We start from the raw sequence: 24,442 nt of genomic DNA on the forward strand, positions 1-24,442 counted from the left end.
ATAGACATATTTGTTAGTAGCACATTAAAAAAAGAAGAGGTGGAAACACTATGCTTTGAAGCTGTGCTCTGGGTACCTCCCCCACCTCCTATGCCCCTTTAGCTTTAAAGACATAAGAGGAAAAAGCAGCTGTTAGTAGGAAAACACCTGCAACCCTGCCCCTTCCTCTCCGGGCTTTGTCTCACCACTCGTGGGATATTTTTCTCATAGAGGTATCTGTTACCAAGTTTCATCCATTCTTGGTGTCCATCATTTTAGCACACCAGAGTTATCATAATGATGTCCTAACTAGTATTTTGTATTTTCCCCTTTCTCCAAATCTCTAAATCAGTTTGGTCCTTTGCTGTATGATTAATATAAATATTTTTAAAACAGACTTCATGGTAATGGTCCCATTCAAAATAGAGATTTGTTATTGTCTATCAATTCATATTCACTTGGGAGGATACATTGTTGCTTTTTAAACTTATCCTTTGGAACTGCTCCTTCTGAATGACCCTGTGACAACCTCTGGCCCTTTAAAATATCAGACATATATCAGCAATTGTTGTTAAAGGTGTTTGTCTGTATATACTGTACATTTCAAATGGCGAAAATTAACTTTCCTCCTCATCATGTAATATATAATTCTTGCTGTGGCTTTTTATTGAAATTAAATCCTTTATAAGTGAGAATTAAATCTATGTTATAATCATACTAGAAATTTTCAGCATAAAAATTTAATATGTTATTTTCTCTCTTCCTAGGGAGAACTTATGTGTATAAAGGATCATCTGCCTAAATACATAAATTACTCTAAAGAAAAACCGAATGAAAATACTCTTACCACATAGCCAGACACACTCATAATATCCAAAAGGAATCATTTTTTCTGCTTATAGGCACTGAGCCCATTACCATAGTAACCATAACTAGTTGGTATATAACTAGGTGTGAATTTTATAGTACACTGTTATTTGAAATGTTAAGTCAGTAAATCAGGATAAAGTGCAATTCGGTAATATTTTGGAAGGATTTCTTTGCCTCAGAAATCTGTTAGAGGAAAAGTTTCATCATGCTGTCCATTCATTTGTTTAGACAGTTTATCCAAACCTTGCCATGGGCACAGGTATGCTAAACATGTTAAAGAAATCAAGAGAACACGCAACCTTAACCTAAAGGAACTGATAAACTCAACATGTCATGGGTAACTAGAATTGGTGGAAGAACAGTTTTTTTCATAAGGAACTTTCCAATTTAAGAGTCATCTGATCATAATAACTAGAGTAGTGTATTAGGGCTTGCAAATAAGTTGGCAAGATGTTTGTAGCTGGTCAGACTGCCCACAAGCATTTAAGTTCCTACTGTAACACGTGCGTTAGGCCCCTTTCTTTTTGGTCTTACTTGATGTGTCTGAGCTACTCTCTGCAGAGGTGAAGTTGGGGGAATACATCTTAATATTTCTTTCACAGGAGGTTGGACATTTCTTGCCTGCTGGTACCCACCTGAGGAAGCTGAAAATGCCCACTGATGAGCACGGAAGAAAAGTGTGACCCTCCAACTATTTCAAATAGGTTTTCTGAACCAAATACATAATGGATTCAGGTCAAGGTTTAAGCATTTCTGTTTTGGAGGATACAGATAATGACTTCAAAGATGAATGTGGTATTTTAAACTCCTTTCTTACCCAGCATTGTCCTTGCCCACCTCCTACCATAGGAAAGATGAATTTTGCCAGCTCAGGCATCAGATGACACCAGGAGAGATATCAGGATTAGCATCCTCACCAAGCAACACTGAAACTAGGCAAGAGCAAGGGCTGGTACAGTATGTGAATCAGAGACCTGCGTTCCTTTCAGCTCAGCTTTCCACACCCTCCCCGCAGGGCCTGGCCTTTGTCCTCCTGATCAAAGGAGACATCTTGCTCCATGCAGCAGGAAGACAGGAAAAGATGAAGACAGGGCAAAAGGGTGTGTAATAGCCATCTTTTAAGGAAAATTCCTAGAAAATGCCTCAAGATTATTATTATTATATTTTCCATAACTCACTGCACAGTAGTCAGTCACTCCTCACTGCAAAGGAAGCTGGAAACAGTTTTTGTTCTAAGTGGCCATGTGCCAGGCCAAAGATTCTAATAATTAACACTTACATAGTGTTTATTACATGCTAGGCACTGTTCTGATGCAATAAGAAATCTAATGGTTTATTGGGCCAGCAGCTACCATAATATAGGCAACATTAGAGTCATAAAAATAACAGGAGTAGCTACCATTTACTGAGAGCCCACCACCCACCTGTTGGCACTGTGTCGGGTGCCATATATATGCAATTGTTGGTCCTCGAATCTCACACTGCATGGTGGATATTTCCCACATTTTATAGGAGAAGAAATTGAGAATAAGAGAGACTAACAACTTGCCTGAGGGCATAGAGGTGGTAAAGTATAAACCTAGAATTTGAATAGAAATTTGGACATAAATATGTTTTACTAAAAGCTCTCTTCACAATGAAACCCTTTCCCATGCTTGAGGAAAAGTGGGAGGCAACGAAATGTTGGCACTTGGGCTCTGGAGTTAGATTGTCTGGGTTTGAATCTTAGCTTTACCATTAGAAGCTCTGTGAACTGGGGCATTTCATTTAGTCTTTTTAGGTTTCGAGTTTCCTCATCTGGAAAAGGGATAACTTCATTACAAGGAAAGGAAACGGCCCACATAGAACACTTAGCATAGTGTCTGGCACTTAGCATGTGGTCACTCTATACTTTATTTTATCATTGTTATTATTATTAGTAGTAGTAGTATTAGTAATAGTAGTTGAGATAGCACTCTTTGGGATAAAATGAAGAGGTAAAAGTAGATGGACCATCTAGAGGTCACTGCAATAATGAGAAGGTGATAGAGCTTTGAAAAGAGTAGAGACAGTAGTGTAAGATATAAACGTTTTACTTACTATCAGAAATACAGGACGATGTTCTTATTACCTCCTTATTCTCTGTTCCTTATGTTAACCAAAATGAGAACATTATATTTATTAGTTTTACAAATTTTTCAGATTCTGGATAGAACAGTACTAATACCCAAAGTATTTTTATGACCTGTTCATTAGCCACTTCTTACATTAAAAAGTATTTTAAAAAATTTAAACATGAAAAAAAATTAAACATGAATTTCTAAGACAGTATTGTTCAGAAAAACATTATTTTAAAAAAAAGTGGCCAGCTTATGAATGAAGGCTATGTGATAGCATATTGCCCATGGATTCCTAACAGTTCAGGCATTTTAAAAATTAGTTAAAATTGTAATTTATATGCCATAAATAATTATGGGTATGTACTATAATAACTCTAGAAAATTTTATAAAAACTGACAGCCAGAAAATTAAAGAAATTAAATCAGGAACTTTTTAACAAAGTCTGTGACTAAGAAGCAAAATTTTAGAAATTCCCTTACTCTCGAATGACTTGTATTATAAAACTTAAATAAAATCTACAGAACATTTTTTGACAAAAAATTTCAAGCGAACTGAATTTAAGACTTGAGGTAGGGAAAAGCTACAGATGGTGGCCAATTCTGTGGCTTTCGCAGTTTTCTGATGTGAAGATTTTTGCATCTCTTCCAGAACCCAAACGTAGGAATTTGTTCTGTAGATACTATAATCACAGTTTGTGGAATTTAATTTTCCAACAGGAAGGAAGTATGATGAAATGGAAAGTAAACTAGATTTGCATTAGAAAACCTGATTTTTAAGAGTTTCTTATCATGGAATAGGGGTATGTTGGGTCTCTCTCTCCTCCTCATTTTCCTAGCAGAGGTTTCTCTTTTCAGGTTGGGACTGGGGGAGGTATGAAAGTCCTCCATTAACTGGTGGTGTGCTCTAGTCAAGTGCTCTCTGGAAGTGAAAGATATTCCTCATGAGGGACTTCCATGTGTTTTTCACAGACCTCATTGACAGGGACTGCTTACCTGCAGTTCCCTTAAAATTGAGACACTTTTCATTTCACCTGTAGCCTAGGCTTTCAGTGGTCCCCTCACAGTTTCTCTTTCCTGCAGTATGCTTCTCTTCCAGGCAGCCCTCCTGGATAAGACCTCAGACTTCCTATGCTTGTGAACTCTGTCTCCCATTCTTTTGTCTTCTTCATACACACACATACACACAGAGTAGGTTCCAGGAACACACTTATACGTTCTTCCTCCGACAAACTCTAAGGCATGCTGTTACTTCCTAAACCACAGCCCTAGTGGGCTGTTACAGCAGGCTTCAGCCACCTGCTCTCTCTGATTGGATTTGGTAGTTATGACTCCATCCATTGTGTGCACGTGGTCTTAGGGAACCCCTACTAAGCTTTCTTTGGGGCCTAAAAAGTCTTTTTCTCTTGACTTGGCATTGGGAGCTAGTACCTTCCCTCTCTTCCCTTTGTATGGTGGCCTTCAAGAGTAGCCGTCTTAAAGAACTGCTATTCAAAAATCCTCCTCCGATCTACTTTCTTAGGCTACTTGCTTCAAAAGTTTTACATCTCTGTTTGGTACCTCCCTCCATAATGTGTCCTAGCTAAGACTTGTTTTAACATCTGGTTAAAACTGCAACCCTGGGACCAGTAGAATAAATCCAAGCCCCTGTGACAACATGGTACAGAAGACTGCTGCCCGCCCCTTCCAGCCTTTTCTCTTGCCTTTCCTCATGTCATACTTAATGCTCCAGTAACATCAGAGCACTTGTTGATGTCTCCACACTCTGCACTTCATTCATCCACTAAGCAGTGAATCAGCATCTTCTAGTGCCAGACACTTTGTTAGATGGCAGGAAAAAATACTGAGAAAGGCGCCCGCTGCCTTCAAGGAACTCGGCTCCTGTGGTGTTTCAGCCTTCGTTCTTGCCGCCGCACCTTCTGCCACGACCCTCTTCCTCGGCTAATCTCATGCTTTATTCCTCAGCGCTCATCTCAGGCATCATATTCTTCTGGAAGCTGTCCCTCATCCATCTGCATCCTCACAGGATGTTCCCTACCTCAGCCATGTGTACCTCTTCTGCACCCCCCTAGTCCCCTACTTCTTTCTCTCTCATACATCATATTGCATCAATATTCCCCTTTCCAACTAATATTTCCCCAACTACCCTGTAAACTCTTGGGAGGTAGAAACAGCATCTTATTTCTTGTAGATGCCTGGTATCTAGTCAATGCTAAGTAGATGTTTGATTGAATGAAATGCCAAATATATCCAAAGATGTTTAGATTTGCCACTTGGTAAATGTTTAAAATGCTTCTGTTAAGCGAGATTCACAGTGACCTGGGGTGAATACACTAGAGAATGGTGTGTAGGAAAAAGGCCTGGCTTCGTCGAATTCTCTAGGCTGCTCCAGGTGCTTCCTGAGTGTCCCTTGCTAGAAGGTGACTTTTGTGAGTACCATCTCCACTTGCTCTGGACATGACTATGGTGCCTGTAGTGGGGGGTTTCCTCCAAATTAAGCGTGCCCTTTAGAATTGCCTGAATAAAAAGTACAAATGTTATAGTATGAGAGTTTCTGGTTAACGTAGCTACATTAAGCTGTGGCTCCCTAATTTTATTCTCTTGAAAATAAGTGTCTCTTCTGGTGTAGCCTGGGATTAAGGGAGACACACTCTTAGGAGTGGCAGTTTTGAGAGAGAAGGAGGAATAAGCAGAGAAGGAGTCTGGACTTGTTCCAAAGGTTTTTTTCTAGGGACACCAAGAAAACTCTTCTTAGAATACCAACAGTGTTTGGCCCAGAAATCCAGGACAATCTAGAATTCCTAGGATTACTGTAGATCTGAAATATAGCAATTTAGTCTGAAAAGAGTCTAAAACAACTGATTTCCCCCAAATCCTTAGAAATTAGAATGGCTTAGATCATTGGAAATCAGAGCCTCATGAACAGATAGAGTCAGATCCCTTAGCTCATACAAAAATTCATAAGGCTTCCAACTGACCTGAGGAGGTTGTGAAAACGAGACACAAGTTCGTTCAACCATTTAAATGATTCTGTGATTTGTAGGTGTAGCAACTTGGAGGTGGCGTATGTCCTTCTAAATCAAAGATTTCTGAGAGTTTTTTAAATGAAATATACACATATATAAGGAATCAAAAGAAATTTATATTTTGAAGATATTCTCTTTTTATGATTAAAGCTAATTAATACATGTTATATGTTATAAAAATATTTTTAGCATATTTTTCCAAAAATGCTATAGACATTTTCTTGTTGGGCAACAAAAAAAGCTCACAAACCACTAGTTCTTGTATTTTTGTTTTCAGCCTGTTCTTCGGAATGACACTTCAGGTGCTTCCTGAAAAGCAAAAACATACAAATATATATTTTTAAAATAGTAGTAACAGAGAGTATGATTTAAATATGTTTTATTTTAACTTGTCTAACTAGTGTGGTTACTAGGGCAAAAGTAGAATGTGAAAAATAGCATTTCAAAGTTTACTAATTTAATGTTAGAGTCAATAAAGTACTCTTTTTGTGGAGCAGTGCTTATACATTGTATTTTCACATTCAATTTTAGTCATTTTATTTAGTGAAACTTCATGACTCTCTCAAAAATAAAACAATTCAGAACGCAGAGTTATAAAAAAAAATCAACCAGCATTTCATTCCATTAATGGTTGCTGTAGTCTGAATGTGTCCCCCCAAATTCATATGTTGAAAATCTAATGCCCAATGTGATAGTATTTTGGAGGCAGAGTCTTTGGGAGGTGCTTAGGTCATGAGGATGCAGCCCTCATGAATGGGATTAGCGCCCTTATAAAAGAGACCCTACAGAGCTCCCTATAGCCCTTTTGGCCATAAGGGTAAAGTGAGAAGTCTGTGATCCAGCGGCAGGCTCTCACCTGACCATGCTGGCTTCTCCCTTGACAGCTGACTCCTAATTACTTTCTTCCATAGGAGGAAAGAAAGGAGTATTCCTTCCTGTTTGATCACTGTTCCTGAAAGCCCCAGCCTCCGGTTTGTTCTGCTATTCCCAGAAACAGACTTATTGTGTCCTTAGATGCTGGCATTTACATATCAATTTAAAATCTAGTCTTGGTTTTACTGGTTTAAATACTTTAGTATATTTCTAAATTATTACGCCATCTCAAATTCTTCCTAAATCCTTTTTATAATTTTGATTTTTATTCAAATATAAGAATCTAATTAGGTATCCTATGACAAAATATATATCATCTTTTGATATTTGGAGAGCTATATTGTTTCTATGTAGAGTAATACTGATGAAGTTTTAAAATTTTATTTTTAAAAATTTTATTTTTAAAATTTTATTTTTATTGTGGTAAAATGGACATAACATAAAATTTTAACCATTTTTTCCTAAAGTGGGCAGTCAGTAGTATTTATACTCACATTGTTGTGTAACCAATCTCCAGAGTTGTTTTCACCTTTCTAAATCTTATCAATATTTCTTATGTGATGCTTTCATTTCATTAATCTCTCAGAAACTTTTCATCATATTCCCCTTAGACTGCAAACCGATTAATATCTGCTAATCAAAGCTCTTTATATTTGCCAATAATGTCTTTACTCAACATTTACCCCTAAATCGGAGGGAAGGACTTATCTGCCATTTAAGATTTAAAATCAAGTAAATCACAGTTTTAGCACCTATCAAATATAAGGCATGTGGTCTTATCTTCTAAATGCTCACAATTTAGCGAGGAAGATATTCCAATATATATGTTTAACACAAGTACATTACAGACAGGGCTATACTAATGGTATAAACAAAGCACAACTAGAGACTAAGGGAAAGGAGAATGAAATGCATTGTAGAGTTTGGGAACAGGGAATTCAGGAGGCTATTGTAATAGGTCGAGTGAGAAGTAAAAAGGTTGTAAGTGCAACAGCAAGACTTCAGAGGAAAACAGGTATAAGACATTATGGTTGGACAGAGATGCCTCAGAGCACCTGTAAAGGTGTCGAACTTGAAGGAAAAGGAGCAGCCTAAGAAGCATCACCCTGAGAGGTCAGAAAGATGGCCCGGCCTTAACTGAGATGGGGTAGCGGGAAGAGATGCGCCTTTGGAGGGGACGGTGAGGAATTCTGTTCTGTGCTGAACACGTATAGTTGAAGATGTCTTTTCTCACTCCCATTTTTTTCTTTGCTCCTATCACGTCCATGTTCTGGAGCACCTTCCCTCCATTTCCACATCTTATTCACTGTTTGTAATCCCATCTATAAAGTCCTGCTGGCGGGGTGACATCAACAATTGTCCCTAGTCATGCGAGCCCACAGGGGCCTCTTCCACTTACTAGTTTTTCTTCTGGTATTAGCACTTTGATTTCCCTTTGTGAAACCACACCTCCATCATTCCAGCACCTTACTCCATGTGACCCAGGCCAGGCTAATTAGGACACAGCATCCTGTGGCCACAGTGATTATTCAAGAACGGGCATATGACCCAGGCCAGGTCAATGATAGACTTTAAGACTTTGGTGGGAAGTGTTGAGAAAAAGGTTTGCTCTTTCTGCATTAGCTGCTGGGCTGGTAGAATGTGAACCTGAAGATGCTGGCGGTACCTTTGCCATTAGGGTTGTGGAGAATCTGGGAGCGAATCTACCACTGAAGAGAATGGAGCCAAGAGATGGAGTGACACGGGTTCTGGAAGACATCATTTGAGTCCTTGGGTCTAGTAGTGGCAGAAATCACACTACTTTTGGACACCTCTGTTAAGTGAGTTCACTGCACTGCCTAAGCCAGTTTGAGCTGAGCTTCTGTCCTTGTAACTGACAAAAGAATCCTGACATTACCTGCACTTGTCATTCCCCACGTTTTTCTATGCCACCACGTAAAGTGAATAACATTTCCTGTGGGGTTGTCTTGTCTCTACCACTGAAGCCATAACTTTCTCAAGGGCTAAGACCTGTCTTTGTGTCTACAGAGGTACCATGCACAAGTGTTGGGCACCATCTTTATTTACTGGTAGCTCAGTATGTGGAGACATACATTATACACAAAATGAACTGTGCTTACTTAGACTTACGTTCAAAGTCAAAACTGCAGCCATAAATATTTCCAAGAGCAACACTCTTCCCACCAGACAGCTAGTTACTATAGTCGTCATCTGGGCAACTGTGCCCACAGTTGATGCTTTGCTGTTGCTGCTGCCGCCGCTGCCGCCGCTGCCGCTGCTGCTAGAGACAGACTGTGCTGGTAGGCCAAACGTTCTGGATTCCACCCGAGCCACGTTATCCAGTATAAATTCAATCTTATAGTTCAGTCCTAGAAAAAAAATCATCATGGCATTTGACTTCTTTTCATTGTTTGTTTTCATACGCTTTCAGTTGTGTTTTCATTGACTTAAAAATAATGTGTAATTACTAACAAAATGTTTTTCGGAAGTTGAATCAAATAAATTAGCATAAGTATAAACAAGTGTAAAGAGGGTCTCAGAGTCTGAAGAGTTCGATCTGCCATCAATTACAGGAAGGGGGACTCTGGGTAGATTTTCTTTCTGTAGCATCAATTCCTGCCTCTTAGGGATTCCCTCCCAGTGCCCAGAACTGGAGAGAGGCTGTTTGAAATGAGGGACCATAGGGATGGGAGGTGAAAGTGTTGAACTTCTGTTTGATCCCTGTGTACTTGACCTAGGAGAGGAGAAGCCTCAGCTTCAATTGGGGGAGGTGGGGATGAGTACTGAACGTTTTATTTTGAAAAAGTTCAATCATAAAGAATAGTACAGTGAATACCCAGATGTCCTCCACTTAGATTCAACAATTTTTAACTGTTCTCAGCATTTGCTTTAAGTCAGATGCTATTTTTGTGTCACAAGATTGTGACCCTTCCTTTCTTCTCACCCCAGGCAGACAAGCTTGAGGAAACATTTGTTAGATCTGTTTGGAGAGTGAAACATAAAAAGCTCATCCAAATGTTTTTTAATACACATGTTAAATCTTTCCACAGTTTTGAATATGAGGTAACCAATGTATTTTTCCTTGACATAATTTCTTCTGGGACTATTGCTATCAATTAATAGTGTTACCACACAGAGCAGAGTTTGCAATACTTGTAACCACTCTGAAGTTTTCATTCCTCCAGTTTATTTTTTCTATTATCTTTTTTAAATTAAATTATTTATTTTCATTCTTCCTTTTTTTCAGGAAGAGAATTTAATTAGATCTTGACCATATTGTGTTCTGTAACTTCGAAATGTGTTCTGTAACTTCGAAAATGGATCCACATTGTTCTGTAGACTTTTCTACCACTATTACGATTCATGAAAATGGTATACATTTAATTCTTACCTTTTTGCACTTTGAGAAAAATCTGAATTTTTGTGGCAGGTGTATTTTTTCTTAATGATCTTGATGTGTAAAGAATTTAAGTTTTTGGGTTTTTTGTTTTTTTTATGTGAGGCCCAAGCTAGCCTTGTGGAGAGAACTGAAGAATACGAACAAAATCCGGAATCAAATCCTTACAGCTATGACCGCAGTGAAGCCATCCCAGCTGAAGCTCAGACACCATGGAGCAGAGATGCGCCATCCCTGCCCAAATCCCCGACCCACACTATTGTGAGCAAATGAAATGGTGGTTGTTTTAAGCCATTAGATTTTGGGCTGGCTTGTTATACAGTCATAGAAACTGAAACACTATGTATCATATAGGTTGCTAGATAAACATGTTTCAAATGCTATTATCTATAAGTAACGCTATTTTTACCCAGTTTACTCAAAGATGCAGTCTCAGCTGTTTACTTTCTTCTTCTACTCTCTTCTCATCTAATTCTCACATCCCCATTTTCTATGCTAGAAACCACAACCCATACCCAGGTGGCCCCAGCTTTGCCCTTTATGGAGCTGTAAGTAGAAAAGTACGTGGCTGCCATGCTGTCAGGCTACAGTCTTATCTGTGAGGGGATTTCCCACAGTAATTGTGGGGACTGACTAGAAAGTGTTACAAGAAAGATGCTTTGCTAATTTTCTCACATGTGTTCTTCTGTTATTACAATTTTATGATGGTGAATCTACAAACTGGCTAACTGATCTAAAGATAATGAAGAGATGACTATATTTGACCTTCCTTACTATACACAACCAGGGAACAGATATCCTATACTTGAGGAAAAAAAGACAGACAGACAGACAGACTGAAAGACAAACAGAAGGAAAAACATGAAGACAAACAGAAAGAAAGAAAGAAAATCAAATAGACATCAATCAATCAATCAATCAATCAATAAGAAGCAGTGGCTCTTCTGTACAGTATATCAGGTAGACACTCCAAGGAAAGCTTTGAACTTTGAAAGAAAATTTACTACAAGGGGAGTAAATTTACATACAAGGGGAGTACTATTTTGTTATCACAATAAAATGCCAAAACCTCTATTACTGCTTCAGCATTCCTGTGATCTTGATTACTTTGGAAGGAAACATTGCTATTTGGAAGTGGTTGTTTGAAGACTTTGGTTGCGTCTTTGCCACTGGGTTCCTTTTGGCTCCACCTTCATGGGGAGGTGGGCAACCTTGTCTTTGGGCAGAATTCTTGTCAGGTGCCTCATTTCCCGTAAAAGGGTCCTAGACCAACTATCATTTAGGATGACTGTAAAGAATTTCACTCTGCCCTTAACCAGCAAGCACATAGGACACTGGGTAATTGTCCAAGAGCACAGTGTCGAACTCACTGCCATGAGTCTCAGCAGCACTAGGTTGAGATACTGCTGCCTAGTAGGCAAACCAAACCATCTGGTATTGGGCATCTTCAAAGCACGAAGAAACAAGAAATGAGGGAAAAAATTCTTTTGGAATGGTTTTGGTTTTCGATATTTAGTTAATATGAACAAAATCAGACTAATGTTGGAATTTCTTTTACTTTATATTTTGACCTTTAGTGTGTATATGTTTGTGTTTGAGAGAACAGTGGTAAGAGATGGGAAGTGCCACTATATAACTTTTCAGAAGTTAGGGCCTAGAAAGGTCTTAAATGGGCCCCAGATTGAGATAAACAGATTAATGGAGGCCTATCTCAAGCATAAGTTGTTTATTCATTCTATTCTTTTAGAAACTCTATAATCTATCACCTATGGAGCTCTGTTTTTTGGACATATCATTTTGATCTCAATAGGCTTTTACCAGTTGGAGTTACGCCATCAACCTCTATGGAGAGAGACAATATAAGAAACATCACCGTGGAAGTTATGATTGTATTTACTGTAACAATGTTGAAGATATCACCTAGTATAGATTCATTGGGTTTACTTTGTGAGAACTCACAGGGGACATTTGTTTTGATCTCAGAGCAAGTTATAATTCTCCACAGCAGTCGGTTTGGGCGCTGTGAATCATGATAACGCTCATGTATTCTCCTTTGCATTGGCTTTCAGAAAGACTAGGAACCACTCTCCAGCCCAGCTCCGACTTCCTGCTTCACCTTCACCTTCTATCTTATTGTTTATTTTCTTTAATTTGAAAAAATATACATTAATTTTTTTGATTATAAATGTAATATATATTTGGTAAAATTTTAGAAAAATACACAAATGGAAAAATATAAATCATAATGTAATTTTGATGCATATTTTCAAATTAATTGTTTTCATTTCTTTAATTGCTTATTTTAATTTCTATTATGTTTTGCGTATTAAATATATTTTTGTAAGCTAGACTAAATGTTTTCTGAAACAAAGCAGAGTATAGGGTTCTGATTTCTATAATTTATTGACCAGAATATTATAGAATGCTTCGTTCAATTATAATTGTCTCCATTTATGGGTATGTATGTGAGGATCCAAAATAGCATACTTACCTGTTCTAAGAAGAGCAAGGTCTGTGTAGTTGGCCCAACAGCTGCTAAATGGAATTGTTGTATTTCCACCGAGACCACTGATATGGTTATTATTGGCGTCCTTTAGTATGGCCTTCAAAGTCAGCCAAGTAATCCCAACTGATACACAGTTACCCTAAAGAAAATAAAATTGTAGAGAATTCTAATTGTCCTGTCCCCATGTTTTTGTTTAAAGATAGGCAAAACTTTATTTTGAAATGCCTCATCACAAATTTAAAATCTGAAGTCCTTTTCCTACACAAAAAGTTCACAAATATGGACATTGGAGAAAGTTCAATGAAAAGGAACATTTTAAAACAGTAAGAGATGGTATCCATACGTATTAGTCCAACTTGTAAGGGGCAGTACCATCCTCAGATTGCCAGAGTACCAGGATTAGTAAAGTTGGCTCATCCTCCAGAATTCATAGCTTAATTATTTCAGTTAAATAAAGCTCTGAGTTATAACTTACATCAGAATCTACTGCCTTTACTGAAGGCTGCTGAGAAAATGGCTGTCCTAGCTGCGCTGCCACTGGCTGAGTGATCACTGAGAGTGAGAACACAAAGGCCACATGATGAACAGGAAATGCAAACCTTTCGACTGGTTGGGCAGTCACCTGTAAATGGTCACAAGTGATGGATTAGTTTTCACATGATCAACTACATTAGGTAGCAAACTCATCTTAGGCAGGCTAAATGTAATATTCATTGTTTAAAAATATGTTCAATATGTGAAAATATTATTATAATATTTCCTCTAGATCAAATTCATGAAGCATTGTTATGAATAGAAATAGTTAAATATTTAAAATAGAAATAGTTAAATATTTAAAATAGAAATAGAAAATCATTAAAATAGGAAATAAACAACAATGTATTAAATAACTAAAATGTATTTTTCTAGTTGCATTTTCTTACCTTAATCCAACCAGAATCACTTGGGCTAGGGATAGGATTAGTAATAGACATGGAAGAGATATTCAATCCAAAGATACTACCGGTTTTTCCTAAAATTACAGCTTGTCCAAGAGAAGCAGCAATTTCTTGGAGTTCAGATAACTGCATCTGACCTATGGGAAAACAGTATTATGATACATGGATTAGAAGAATATAGAATTGTGAGAACACGTGACAGTTTTCACTTAGCTTTTATTTGTGCTACTCTATCTACATTATAGTTTTACAGCTTTCTGACTATACATGAGCTAAACATGACAGTCATATTAGCAAGGATAAGAAAATGAAGAATTCATCAGAATATGTGTTTAAACTGTAATTAAAGAAAAAAGAAAGGTAGATACAAGAAAAATGAGTGAAAGCATAGTGGGAAAATATATATCTCAATTTAATACTTTCCCATGTCACTCTTTGTTTAGAAGTGAAGCACTATCATGCATACCTATCATCACATACTATTTTTTTTAAAAAAGAGTGTTGTTCTGTAATGGAAGAATAATTGGCATCATCAAATTTACTATAATAAATGGCTGAATTATTAAGTTACTAATAAGTGGTTACTTGCTTCGGACATTGATGATTTTCAAGGTTAATTTTAACACTGTAGGTAGTTTCTATTCTCTTTTTCTAGCTTGGCAGGTCCTCTGAAATCTACCTGCCCCCATAATGCTCCTTGCCTTATGAAGTGGCTTACCTCCATTAATCATACTCCTTTTGTCCGAAGCACTTGGTGGGGTAAAACTGTGACTTTACTACAGAAATCTAACCCCCGACTCCACTGCTCAGAATCTCTAAGGGTCTACTCTTTCCTTAGGAAAACACCCACAATCCTTTGGCTTACAAAGAAGAAAGCTTCTTTTGGTTTCCCATGATTTAATCTAGCACCTGCTGACCTCTCAACCTTACCATCTTCAGCACCTTGCCCTTCCTGGCTCCTTCCACTGCAGACCTGTTGGACCTTTTCCAATTCTCCTAATATACCAAACTCTCATCAACTACTTCCTCAGCCTTACCTCCTTTTCATTGATCAACTCTTTTCACACTTCATCTCTCAGCTATAAGGTCACTTCTCGGATCTTTTATACTAGGTCACATCCTTTTGTTGATTGTATTAATTGCTATAATAACTAAACAGAGGCTAAAGCCCCTTCATAATTCAGGAAGAGGTTGGGATTATGGAGCAGAGCAGGTAAAAAGGTCTCTTGGCCCTTACAAGATTCAGGATGTGGGGTTGGTGGGACTTCCGAAGCCTGGCTTACCAGGCCCTGATGGGGTTATTTGTGGCTGTGGATTTGATAATTACATTCCTCTACCTCAGACATCTATTTTTCATACCTGCGGTATTCCTGCTTATGAACTGAGAGGGAGGGTCTCCAATCTCCAGTTCAACTGTGAGTCCCAAGGATCTCTTCCTCCGCAGACTCTCCCCTCGTATGATTTTGCTGACACGGATTTTGTCATTTGGTATCTTTAGGTACAAGGCAAGGTTTCTAACCAGATTATGAGAGCTATAAAAGTCATCTTCCGTTACAGCAGGTAATTGGAAAGAAACAAATATGACTGCAGTGGTATGGATTTCAACAGGTACAGTTCCTTTAACCAACAGGTAAAGCATCTGGTAGGTTCTATCAAAGTAGTTTTCACCAAGGACCATAGAATTCAGGTTAGGAAGAAATTGCTCTATGAAGAAAAAAAGCCAAAATAGCACGGTTAAACATATTTATATGATCATGATTACCATGTAGTATTTAATATCTGTTTAAATTTAGGAAATTCTAAAAAAGTTCAACATTATCATTCTTTCATAAGAAAGTATGTATATTAAAAACAAAAACACTATAGAACTGACAAGCAAAATTAAAGTCAATCCTTTAAGTAATACCATTAATAATATGTATTTTGTTTTAAAAAATTAAAAATTTATTAAAAATCAATTAATTTAAAAAACAATAATCCTTAAACATTAAACTTATTTATAAAGCAATACTATAGACACAGCATAAATGAGAAATAAAATCTAATTATGGATCTAGGAGCCTATATTGTACTTATGAGATTATTTTCATGTTAGGAATTTTAAAGCCTTGATCAAAGGCATTAAGTAATTAAAAAATATAAATTTAACTTTAATAGCCATCGAGTTTATGCCATGCTATATATTTAATCTTGCAATTCAGTGCTTCTATTTTTACCAAGGATAGAAATGTGTAATACAAATGAAGTATATACTAAAACATCCCAGAAGGATCTTACGCCAATGAAATGGGTTTACATTTCGGCCTGAAAAATCTTTGATTAATGCAAAACAAGTTCTATTAGGGAAATAAATTTTATAAAAGTGAATGAAATTATTATATATATATAATGAATGAACATATATATGATTTAATGGCAGAGTATCAATAACTTCTAAGAGGATAATATATTCACTAACACATACTGAGTGCTGACAAAAGCTGAATCGTATAATAGTACTGGAATGAGACATATAGCTTCTTACCACATTTCATAGTGAGGCTTATGAAGAAAAAGAAATTAAAATTTAGAAAGAAGAGAGTGTTTTTTATGAATGTCATAAACATTCATAGCAATTATAGTAAGAGCCTTTTCATTATTACTGTCTATTACTTTAATATCTAATAGGATATATTCTGAATGCAGTTTAGTTTAAACATTCTGTGAATCTGAAGAATGTGCTTTTGTTGTGTAAACAGATGCTGCTCTCAAGCTACTGTTAAAGCTGCATACACCATTTATTCTAGGTAATTTTCTCATGTCTTCACAGTAACGGAAAGAAACAGATACATAGAAAATAATAAAAAATTTTAGGTAATCTAGAAAAAAAAGCAATGTTTTTTTCCAGGGGTAAAAAAAAATCTATAAGAAGGCACTAGTTGTTTTTCAACCCTTCAACATCTTTACAACCAATTACCTGTATGAAATTCTGCCTGTTGAGATTATTTCTACTTTCCTGACTTGAATGATAGAGTATTCGGTACTAAAAGTGTTGTTTGAAAAAAAAAGAGTTAAAATTTATGAAATTCAGCTATAAATATGTGCAATCATTTACATATAAAAGTGATAACATTGATTCACTTAGCTTATTGGGAGGCAATATAGCATAATGGTTATGTGCATGGGATCTAGAGCTAGAATCCGGGCTCTGCCCTTGCCAGCTTTGATACTGTTATGGACTGAATGGTGTCTCTGCCCCCACCCCCCAACTCACGTGTTGGAGCCTTAACCCCCAATGCGAGGGTATTTGGAGATGAGGCCTTTGAGAGGCAGTTAGGTTTAGATGAAGTCATAAGGGCGGGACATCATGATGGATTAATGCCACCAGACAGAGACACCAGATAGCCCCCTCCCCTTCTGCAGTTTCTCTCCCCGCCCCCCTCTCTCTCTGTCATGTAAGGACACAGTGAGGAGGCCATCTGCAAGAAGAAGGAAAGCTCTCTCCAGACGCCAACGACCGTACCAGCATCCTGATCTTGTACTAGCCGCCTCCAGAACTGCGAGAAAATAAATTCCTGTTTTTGAGCCACTGATTTTATGGTATTTCGTTATGGTAGCTCCAGCTAAGGCAGAGACCTTGGCAAATTATTTTATCTCCTTGTATCTCAGTTTATTCATCTCTGCATTTCTCATACGGTTATTATTGGGATATAGTAACAATGAGTTATTATATACAAAGCACTTAGAACAGTGCCTGGCACATAATAATGTCTCTGGAAACATTAGCTATTCACATTATTAGTGAAATAGGACTTGCTCCGTAATGAATATGGGTTATTCATTCATACTCTTATATCTAGCTTATATTATGATCTACAGCACATATAATTGTTAGTCAAGACTATGGGGCACATATAAAAATAATACGTAGCACATGTGTAATGGAATATATTGACCTGGTTTAACAAAAAGACTTCAATGAACAGAGATAAATCCTAGTATGGAAAATATTAGTAAATGGATAAGTTTAGCCTCTACTACATGTTATATTTAATTCCAGAGTTTATTATATTAATGTTCAGTTGATGATATAGTAGGTTTCTTGGCAGTACTTCCAGTGACTGCAATTAATTTAGACTCTGTTCTCTATGAAATAGAAGTGAAGAAGAGATAGGATAAAAATTCTAAGCAAAATTTCTTGTGCACATAGGAATAACTGAACTAAATGTGTAGAATGCAAATGTTCCCAGGGAGGCAAAGGGATGTCCATCAGACACAAAAAAACTTTTATCTGCATATATACAGTTAGATAGGAGTTCCATCAGGAATAACCTTTGAGGACACATGTGTTATAAATGAACGCATCTTAGAACTGGGTTGACCATGGCTAAAAACGATTTTCTCCTGCATTTGTCAAGGACTAAGGAATTAAAAATATTAATAATGAAAAATTATAAAGAATTTTATATGTAATTAAGTACATATACAATGTGTATTATATTGTACTGAGTAAATACCTGTGTAGAGATGCTGATTAAATTCACAATATTTCTGTTCGGGATTCCATACTGTATTTTTGGGGCAGACCAATGCATTGTTCACATAGACGTCCAAACGCTGAAGTGTGGAAAAAAAAATTCCTACCAGAATGGCCTGTTAAAAACAAATAATATCTTTGTGTTTTAAACGAACAATAAAACAGAATATTTAGAATTTAGTTCTTTAAAAATGTCCTTCAACTATATATACCTTCTATAACATATTAAAACTAAGTTTTATGGATTTAGGATAAATATTGAGCTAATATTTTTAAATGGACTTACATTCAACCATTCATACAGATGTTACAACTTAACCTTAATTGATAAGTCTCAGTGGAAAAGTATAATGTAAGAAAGAAATTATTAGAGGAGAATCTCTAAATTAAAGAAAGGTTCCTTTAACAGATAACAATGTTCAATACAAGCTTTCAACTCCAGGAGCGGGGAAATGGGGAGCTTAGCAGGGCTCTGTATGACACAGCCACACAAAACCAGCTACTTAATGTTGGAAAAAATGCTTATCTCTGAGAAAAATTTGGTAGCAAGGCTAATCAAAATCAGTCAAAATAACTATCCACTCTGATTCAATGTTGTTCATTTTTCATGATTATATCTGATAGCCTTCACATTTCATGCTATCAGATATAATCATAAAGTGAGGAAACTTTTGCAAGGGTAGGGGCAACTTAATAAGGAATCTAATAAGCTAGCATATTATGGACTCTACTCCTGAGATTTTCTACAGAGGCTCAGAATACTAAGTCACAGTACTTTGTAGTTACATTCTTATTTTTAAAATTAAATTTTTTTTTTTCATTAAAAAATCCAGTGCCTATCTGAGCCCAGCACTAACTAGTCTAGGAGTTCTCAAAAGTCCCTGCCCTATTTGAACTTATAAATAATAAGAGACCATAAATAATAAAAATAATAAAAAGTAAACTATGAAGCTTGTTAGAAAGTGTTAAATGCTATGGAAAAAAAGGTAGATGAATAATTGGGAGAACCCAGAGGGGAGGGGTGACCAGGGGAGGCCTGTGGAGATGAGGGTAGAATGTTGCAGGCAGACTCAAACATCTGAAACACAGGCCCAGGTGTTACAGGTGGTTGCATGTCTGCGGTGTTGAGGAACAGCAAGGAGCCCCATGTGGCTGGAGAAGTAGAAAAAGTCAGAGAGGTGAGGGGTTGGATAGAATCTTATACAGTCTTGAAGGCCATTGTGAGGACTCTGCCTCTTACACAAAAACCAAGGAGGAAATTATTGCAGGGTTTGAGGAGTGACCTAATCTGACTTATATTTTGAAGGTATAGCTACTGAGGTGAGAACAGACAATAGAGAGGGCAAAGGTAGAACAGGAGAGGAGTTGGGAAGCAATTGCCTTAATCTAGGGAAGCAATAATATTGGCTTAAACTGGATGGTAGCAGTGGAGATGGTAAGAAGTGGTCAGATTCTAGATATTTTGAAGGGAGACTCAATAGGATTTGCAGATGGATTAGATGAGGAATATGAGAAAAAGAGAAGAATCGACTGGTTCTAACCAAAAGAATGGGATTGCTATCACCCAAAGAGGGGCAGTTTTCTCCCTTTGTTCCTTCTCTCTGCTTCATCTCATCGACATCCTATCTTCACGTTCCCAATACTCTGACACTTTCAGGTCTCATACTCTTAGAAAAGAAAATCAAAATTATAAGACTACTGTTTAACCTCATATTCTTTTCCCACTGACATAGTATATATAAATTTAACCATCCCAACTGAATTTGGTTTATAGCAAAGACCTGACATTGAAGATATTTTATATAACATGTGGTGATCTCCAGAGTAAATTCCAAAGGTGTATTTCTGACACATAGAAATAATGGCAGCATGGAAGAATAAATACGTAATTCTCGTGATCAGTTTTACATGTGCACTATTTTTATGTAAAACTTTAGGTTTGTTTGCTAAGCACACAAATCATAGGCCTCACTGTCACTCTTCATATATGAATCAAGTGCATTTGGGGGAGAGGTGTTTCATACTCGTACATGCTCTCAGGCTGATGAAACTGTCTAGACGGCAGTACTTTCAGTAGTTCCCTGATGATCCCTGAAAATGAGCTGTAGGGCTGACAGTGCTCAGGAGAACAAGGGAGGAGATAAAGTCCTTATATGCAAGTAATTGACACCAATAACTCTTAAGAAATTATTTCTATCTTGCCTTACCTTGTTATGGTCAATATTTAGCAACATCAGTCGAAGATTCTGAGGGCTGGTGCCAGTGAAGTAAACTTCATAAGGTTTGTTAAGAGCCACAATGCTATGAAACAGGGACAGTCTTCTTTGGCATGTGTATCCAGCACACCAGCCATGATCTTGCGGGCCTGAATCCACATAAAATGAAAGTTCGTGTTCCCTATGGTGCATATTATTAGTGCAAAGTCTGAAGAGTAATCATATTAAAACTAAATTGTAGTGATCAAGTTCAGCATTTACATCCATTATTTATCTTCCTATCTAGCCAGTGATCTAAGCTATTTCTCAAATCTTGGTTTAACAAGAAAGGCAGGGAAGCAATGCCTCCCCACTACCTTTACTTTGACACTGCCCAGGGTAAGAAGGATAAATAAATGTGTTGGGGATTTGCACTGGAAGGTCATTAAGGGAAATGGTGGATTTGCATGATACTCTATTTTAATAATCGTATTTGATCCCAGGCCAAATGATAAGGAAGAAAATGTGTGATGCCTTCTTCCATCTATCAAATGTGAGTTTGGTGGGGAAACAACTTACTCAGACTCTTTGCTGAGAAATATGCTGTAACAGAATCAGTTTGTTAAAAACAGAGCCTGTACTCTACTGGGAAACATGGACTTTTTATGTCTAAACCATTGATTCATTAATCCTTTATTTTACTCACTCATTTGTTCACTTAATTTGTAAATTCAACAAACTCTTAAGTTTGTTTTTTTACTGTCTCTAATCTTCCTCCACTGTTATTTTAATAAATTTTTGTTAAAGATTGTGATTATCGGTATTGTTGGAGGGTCCACATCATTAATACACTGAAGCAGTCTGAGAAATAACTTTCCAATAAACCCTCTCAAAAGCCAAAAGATAGTGGATACTTTTCTACCTGAATCTAGACATTTCCAAAACAGGTATAACATGACTTTTATAGCAAACTTCTTTATTTCACTTCACTTTTAAAGTAGCTGGGCTAAACACTGAATGAGATATGGAATGATGAATTTTCTTGATGTATTTATTTATTAGCTTTGCTCAATTTCCTAGCTTGAAATTATTATCAATATTTATAACTAAACTTCAATCAAATTTTAAATCAATATAAGCTTTTAAAGCTCAAGTAGAACATAAACTTTCCCTTAGGGTCCAAAATGTAAACCCTACCTTTCAATAAACCTTCTTTGTGGGTTTTGAACATAAACAGAAATTTCTATTTATAAAATGAAAATTTGAGTGACAAAAGCCACCTACAGAAATCTTTCTGATCCAAATCATGCCTCGTTAGCACCTGAAAGACCCTTAAGCCTTTTTAGGGACTAATTTTCAAGTCCTCATTGTTGTTTCAGGGTAATATGCTGGGTCTCTGCCCTCTGTTTTCAGTAGCTTTCCGAAGTTCATCTTATTCACTGAAAAAGTGCTAGACTCCCAGGATCTGAATTTTCATGGAGACCTCTGCTTCCTCTCCATACGAGTGCCACCATGACCTGAATGTAAGGAACCTAGACTCTGGATTTTGTCGATATGTCCTTGACAGTCAAAGGTATCAGGGATGAAAACAAAACAAAACATTACTTCAAAATTAAGTCTTCTAAGGAGTCATGAAAATGAAAAACGAATAGGCTAAAAATGCTTATTCTCAAGTATTCCAAATACTATTAGTTTTTAAATTTATGTAAGGCAAATTGCCTTTCTGGAGACACTCAGGCCAATTTTTTCTTAAAAATATTTATGTCAACGTATCATTATAGATATGAAGATCACTCAAGAAATAACTTTCCTTCTTATTCTAACAGTCAATTTGAAATACCTGTCCTAGCTTTCTAATATGAACTGCTGAGAGTCAAGTTATTATCTCCTACACATAGATCTTTCTTAGAAACAGGAGACAAAGAAGTCCAGATGTTTGCTAGTTTTATGAAATAATTTATGAAATGTCCCCGTGCATGTAATAAATGTCGAAAGCTTTCCATGACTCTAGTTTTTTGACATTGACTACCTACCATTAATGAGATCAACATAACCATTGCTCACTATAGCCACTGGTGAGAGTCTTCGAGTTTCTGTGTCAGAATCCAGGCTTTCAATAACCATCATTGCATACTCCATCCCAAAGCACTGATAGCTCTGCCATTCTGGAATGTATTTACAGGTTGAATCTCTAATAATGCCTAGAAACAAAGGTAGATCCTTTTTAGCAATGAAAAAGAATATCTTTGTAAAATCATCCACATATTTTTTCCTTCTTATGTAAGATTAATAAGTAGAAAACATGGGATTTGTTGAGTACATTAATCATTAAAAATAAAAGATACATTTTGTTTCACAAAGACTAACAGAAAAATATCCAACGAACCTTTATAAGGTGCTTTCTCAGTGATAGGAATTCTAGTTCCATTTGGGTATGTGAGCATCACCTTAGGAATTCTGTAGTCTCCAATTCCAAATTGGCTATTTCCATTCCATTCATATTCTGATTGTGGTATCACTGAACCAGAATTTCCCAGAAAGGAGCCATCCATATCTCTAAGAAGAGATTTCCTTTTGGCATCACAAACCATGTCTACACAATCAGATGGATTCACCTTACTGCAGAGAGAAGGCAAAATGTATGAAAACTTAGATTTAGTATCTCTCCTGTTTCTAAAGAGCATTTGAATATACTTGAGTATTTAATAAGAGAGCATACAAAAATACTTGGTTGATTGAATCTTATTTCCAAAAAGATTAAAAGTGGGACCAAGTAGCATATATAATTACCACTGTAATGAGGTCTGTTTTTCCACTGTGTTGATTTGGTCTATTATGAATTCATTAACATTTCAAAAGGACAAGTTATATCCGTAGAATTTAAAATTAGAATTCCATCTTATTATTCCATATTTCGTTGAACGACAGGTTTCATATTAGTGCATTTCTCACTATATACTAACATGGCTCCACTGAGCAGGTGAACAGTTACCCTGTTTTTCAGGACATACAAATCCCAGGGTTGGCTGGGAAGTTTTTATTATTATTCCTTTCCTTTTCTTTTTTTCACTGGGTCTTTAAAAATTGTAAAAGTATTGTATGCTTACTATAAAATAACCTAAATATTTGTTAAAAGTTCAGTCCCCTTCATCTTCCTAACTCAAGCTCTTAGGCTCATTGCAAATTGCAGGTTAGTATATATTGTTATAGATTTTTGCCTATGTATATACAAACATATAAACAGATTTGGATTATGATTATTATGCTATATATTTTATAACCATTCTGTAAATATCCAAACTGAAAAGATGAAATACTATAAATTCATCAGGCATTTTAACCATAGATGGTATGCTGCCTGTAACTTGAGCCTCCTGGAGTGTTGATAGTTAACTGGTTATAATAATAAAGTAGCTGCTTAATTTACAATGTACCATTGTATAGTATACATGGTATATAGTATACTTATACTATATCATCATATATTCTATGGGGAAATATAATTTATTCCAGTTATAGCAATGAAATTAAAGTGGAAAGCTCAGATCTATTAGATATTATATAGCATATATCTCCTTTTTTGTTATAAGAGAAACATAAAGCTATAAGTTGTTCCTTGCTATAATACTGTAATAGTTTTAGAGATGATTTGAATAAATATTTCTGTAGTTCATGAGTTATTTGTTTTCAAGTATGTGCAGAGTGCTTTTGCAAACAAATCTGTGAGTAGAGTGCCCAGGGGCACTCTTCTACAGCTTATGGCTTTGTCTTACTTAAGTTCCAAAGAAACAGGGGCTAAGATATGGATTTCTGTTCAAGCCAGTTATTGAGGGAGTCTTCTCAAAAGGGAAGGGAGAAGCCATATAGAGCAAGGGAAAGAAAAGAGATGTGAATCATTGGCCAACATTTAGAGCTTTGGGGGACTAGGTAGACTGCTGGGGTAAAGGGTACTAACAGTATCCCAAATAAAGCACAGAATTCAAAGACATGTCTTAGAATGTAATAGTTTCTTCATGACCTAGATAATAAAATTATATATTAAATTT

General features: G+C 36.5%; 1 protein-coding gene across 2 annotated transcripts in view; it reads right to left on the bottom strand.

Annotated features, from left to right (window-relative positions):
* Positions 1–6,067: 6,067 nt before the first annotated feature.
* The window catches only part of PKHD1L1 (PKHD1 like 1), a 140,147-nt gene continuing 121,772 nt past the window's right edge, over positions 6,068–24,442 (bottom strand). Inside the window, exons 49-58 of one of the 2 annotated variants that reach the window (XM_039853719.1) lie at positions 22,783–23,015; positions 22,430–22,597; positions 20,409–20,566; positions 18,182–18,317; positions 15,045–15,389; positions 13,671–13,822; positions 13,223–13,369; positions 12,733–12,886; positions 8,975–9,213; positions 6,068–6,280 (exon numbers count right to left, since the gene is read on the bottom strand). In XM_039853719.1, the coding sequence (XP_039709653.1) occupies positions 6,245–6,280; positions 8,975–9,213; positions 12,733–12,886; positions 13,223–13,369; positions 13,671–13,822; positions 15,045–15,389; positions 18,182–18,317; positions 20,409–20,566; positions 22,430–22,597; positions 22,783–23,015 (1,768 nt within the window). In that variant the 3' untranslated portion in view covers positions 6,068–6,244. Of the gene's footprint in view, positions 6,281–7,306; positions 9,214–12,732; positions 12,887–13,222; positions 13,370–13,670; positions 13,823–15,044; positions 15,390–18,181; positions 18,318–20,408; positions 20,567–22,429; positions 22,598–22,782; positions 23,016–24,442 lie in introns of those variants that run through there. The other variant, XM_039853718.1, reaches the window with a different exon arrangement.

Source organism: Pteropus medius, unplaced genomic scaffold (genome assembly GCF_902729225.1).
Source record: "Pteropus medius unplaced genomic scaffold, Ma_sr-lr_union100, whole genome shotgun sequence".
In the NCBI taxonomy this organism is placed as follows: Eukaryota; Metazoa; Chordata; class Mammalia; order Chiroptera; family Pteropodidae; genus Pteropus; species Pteropus medius.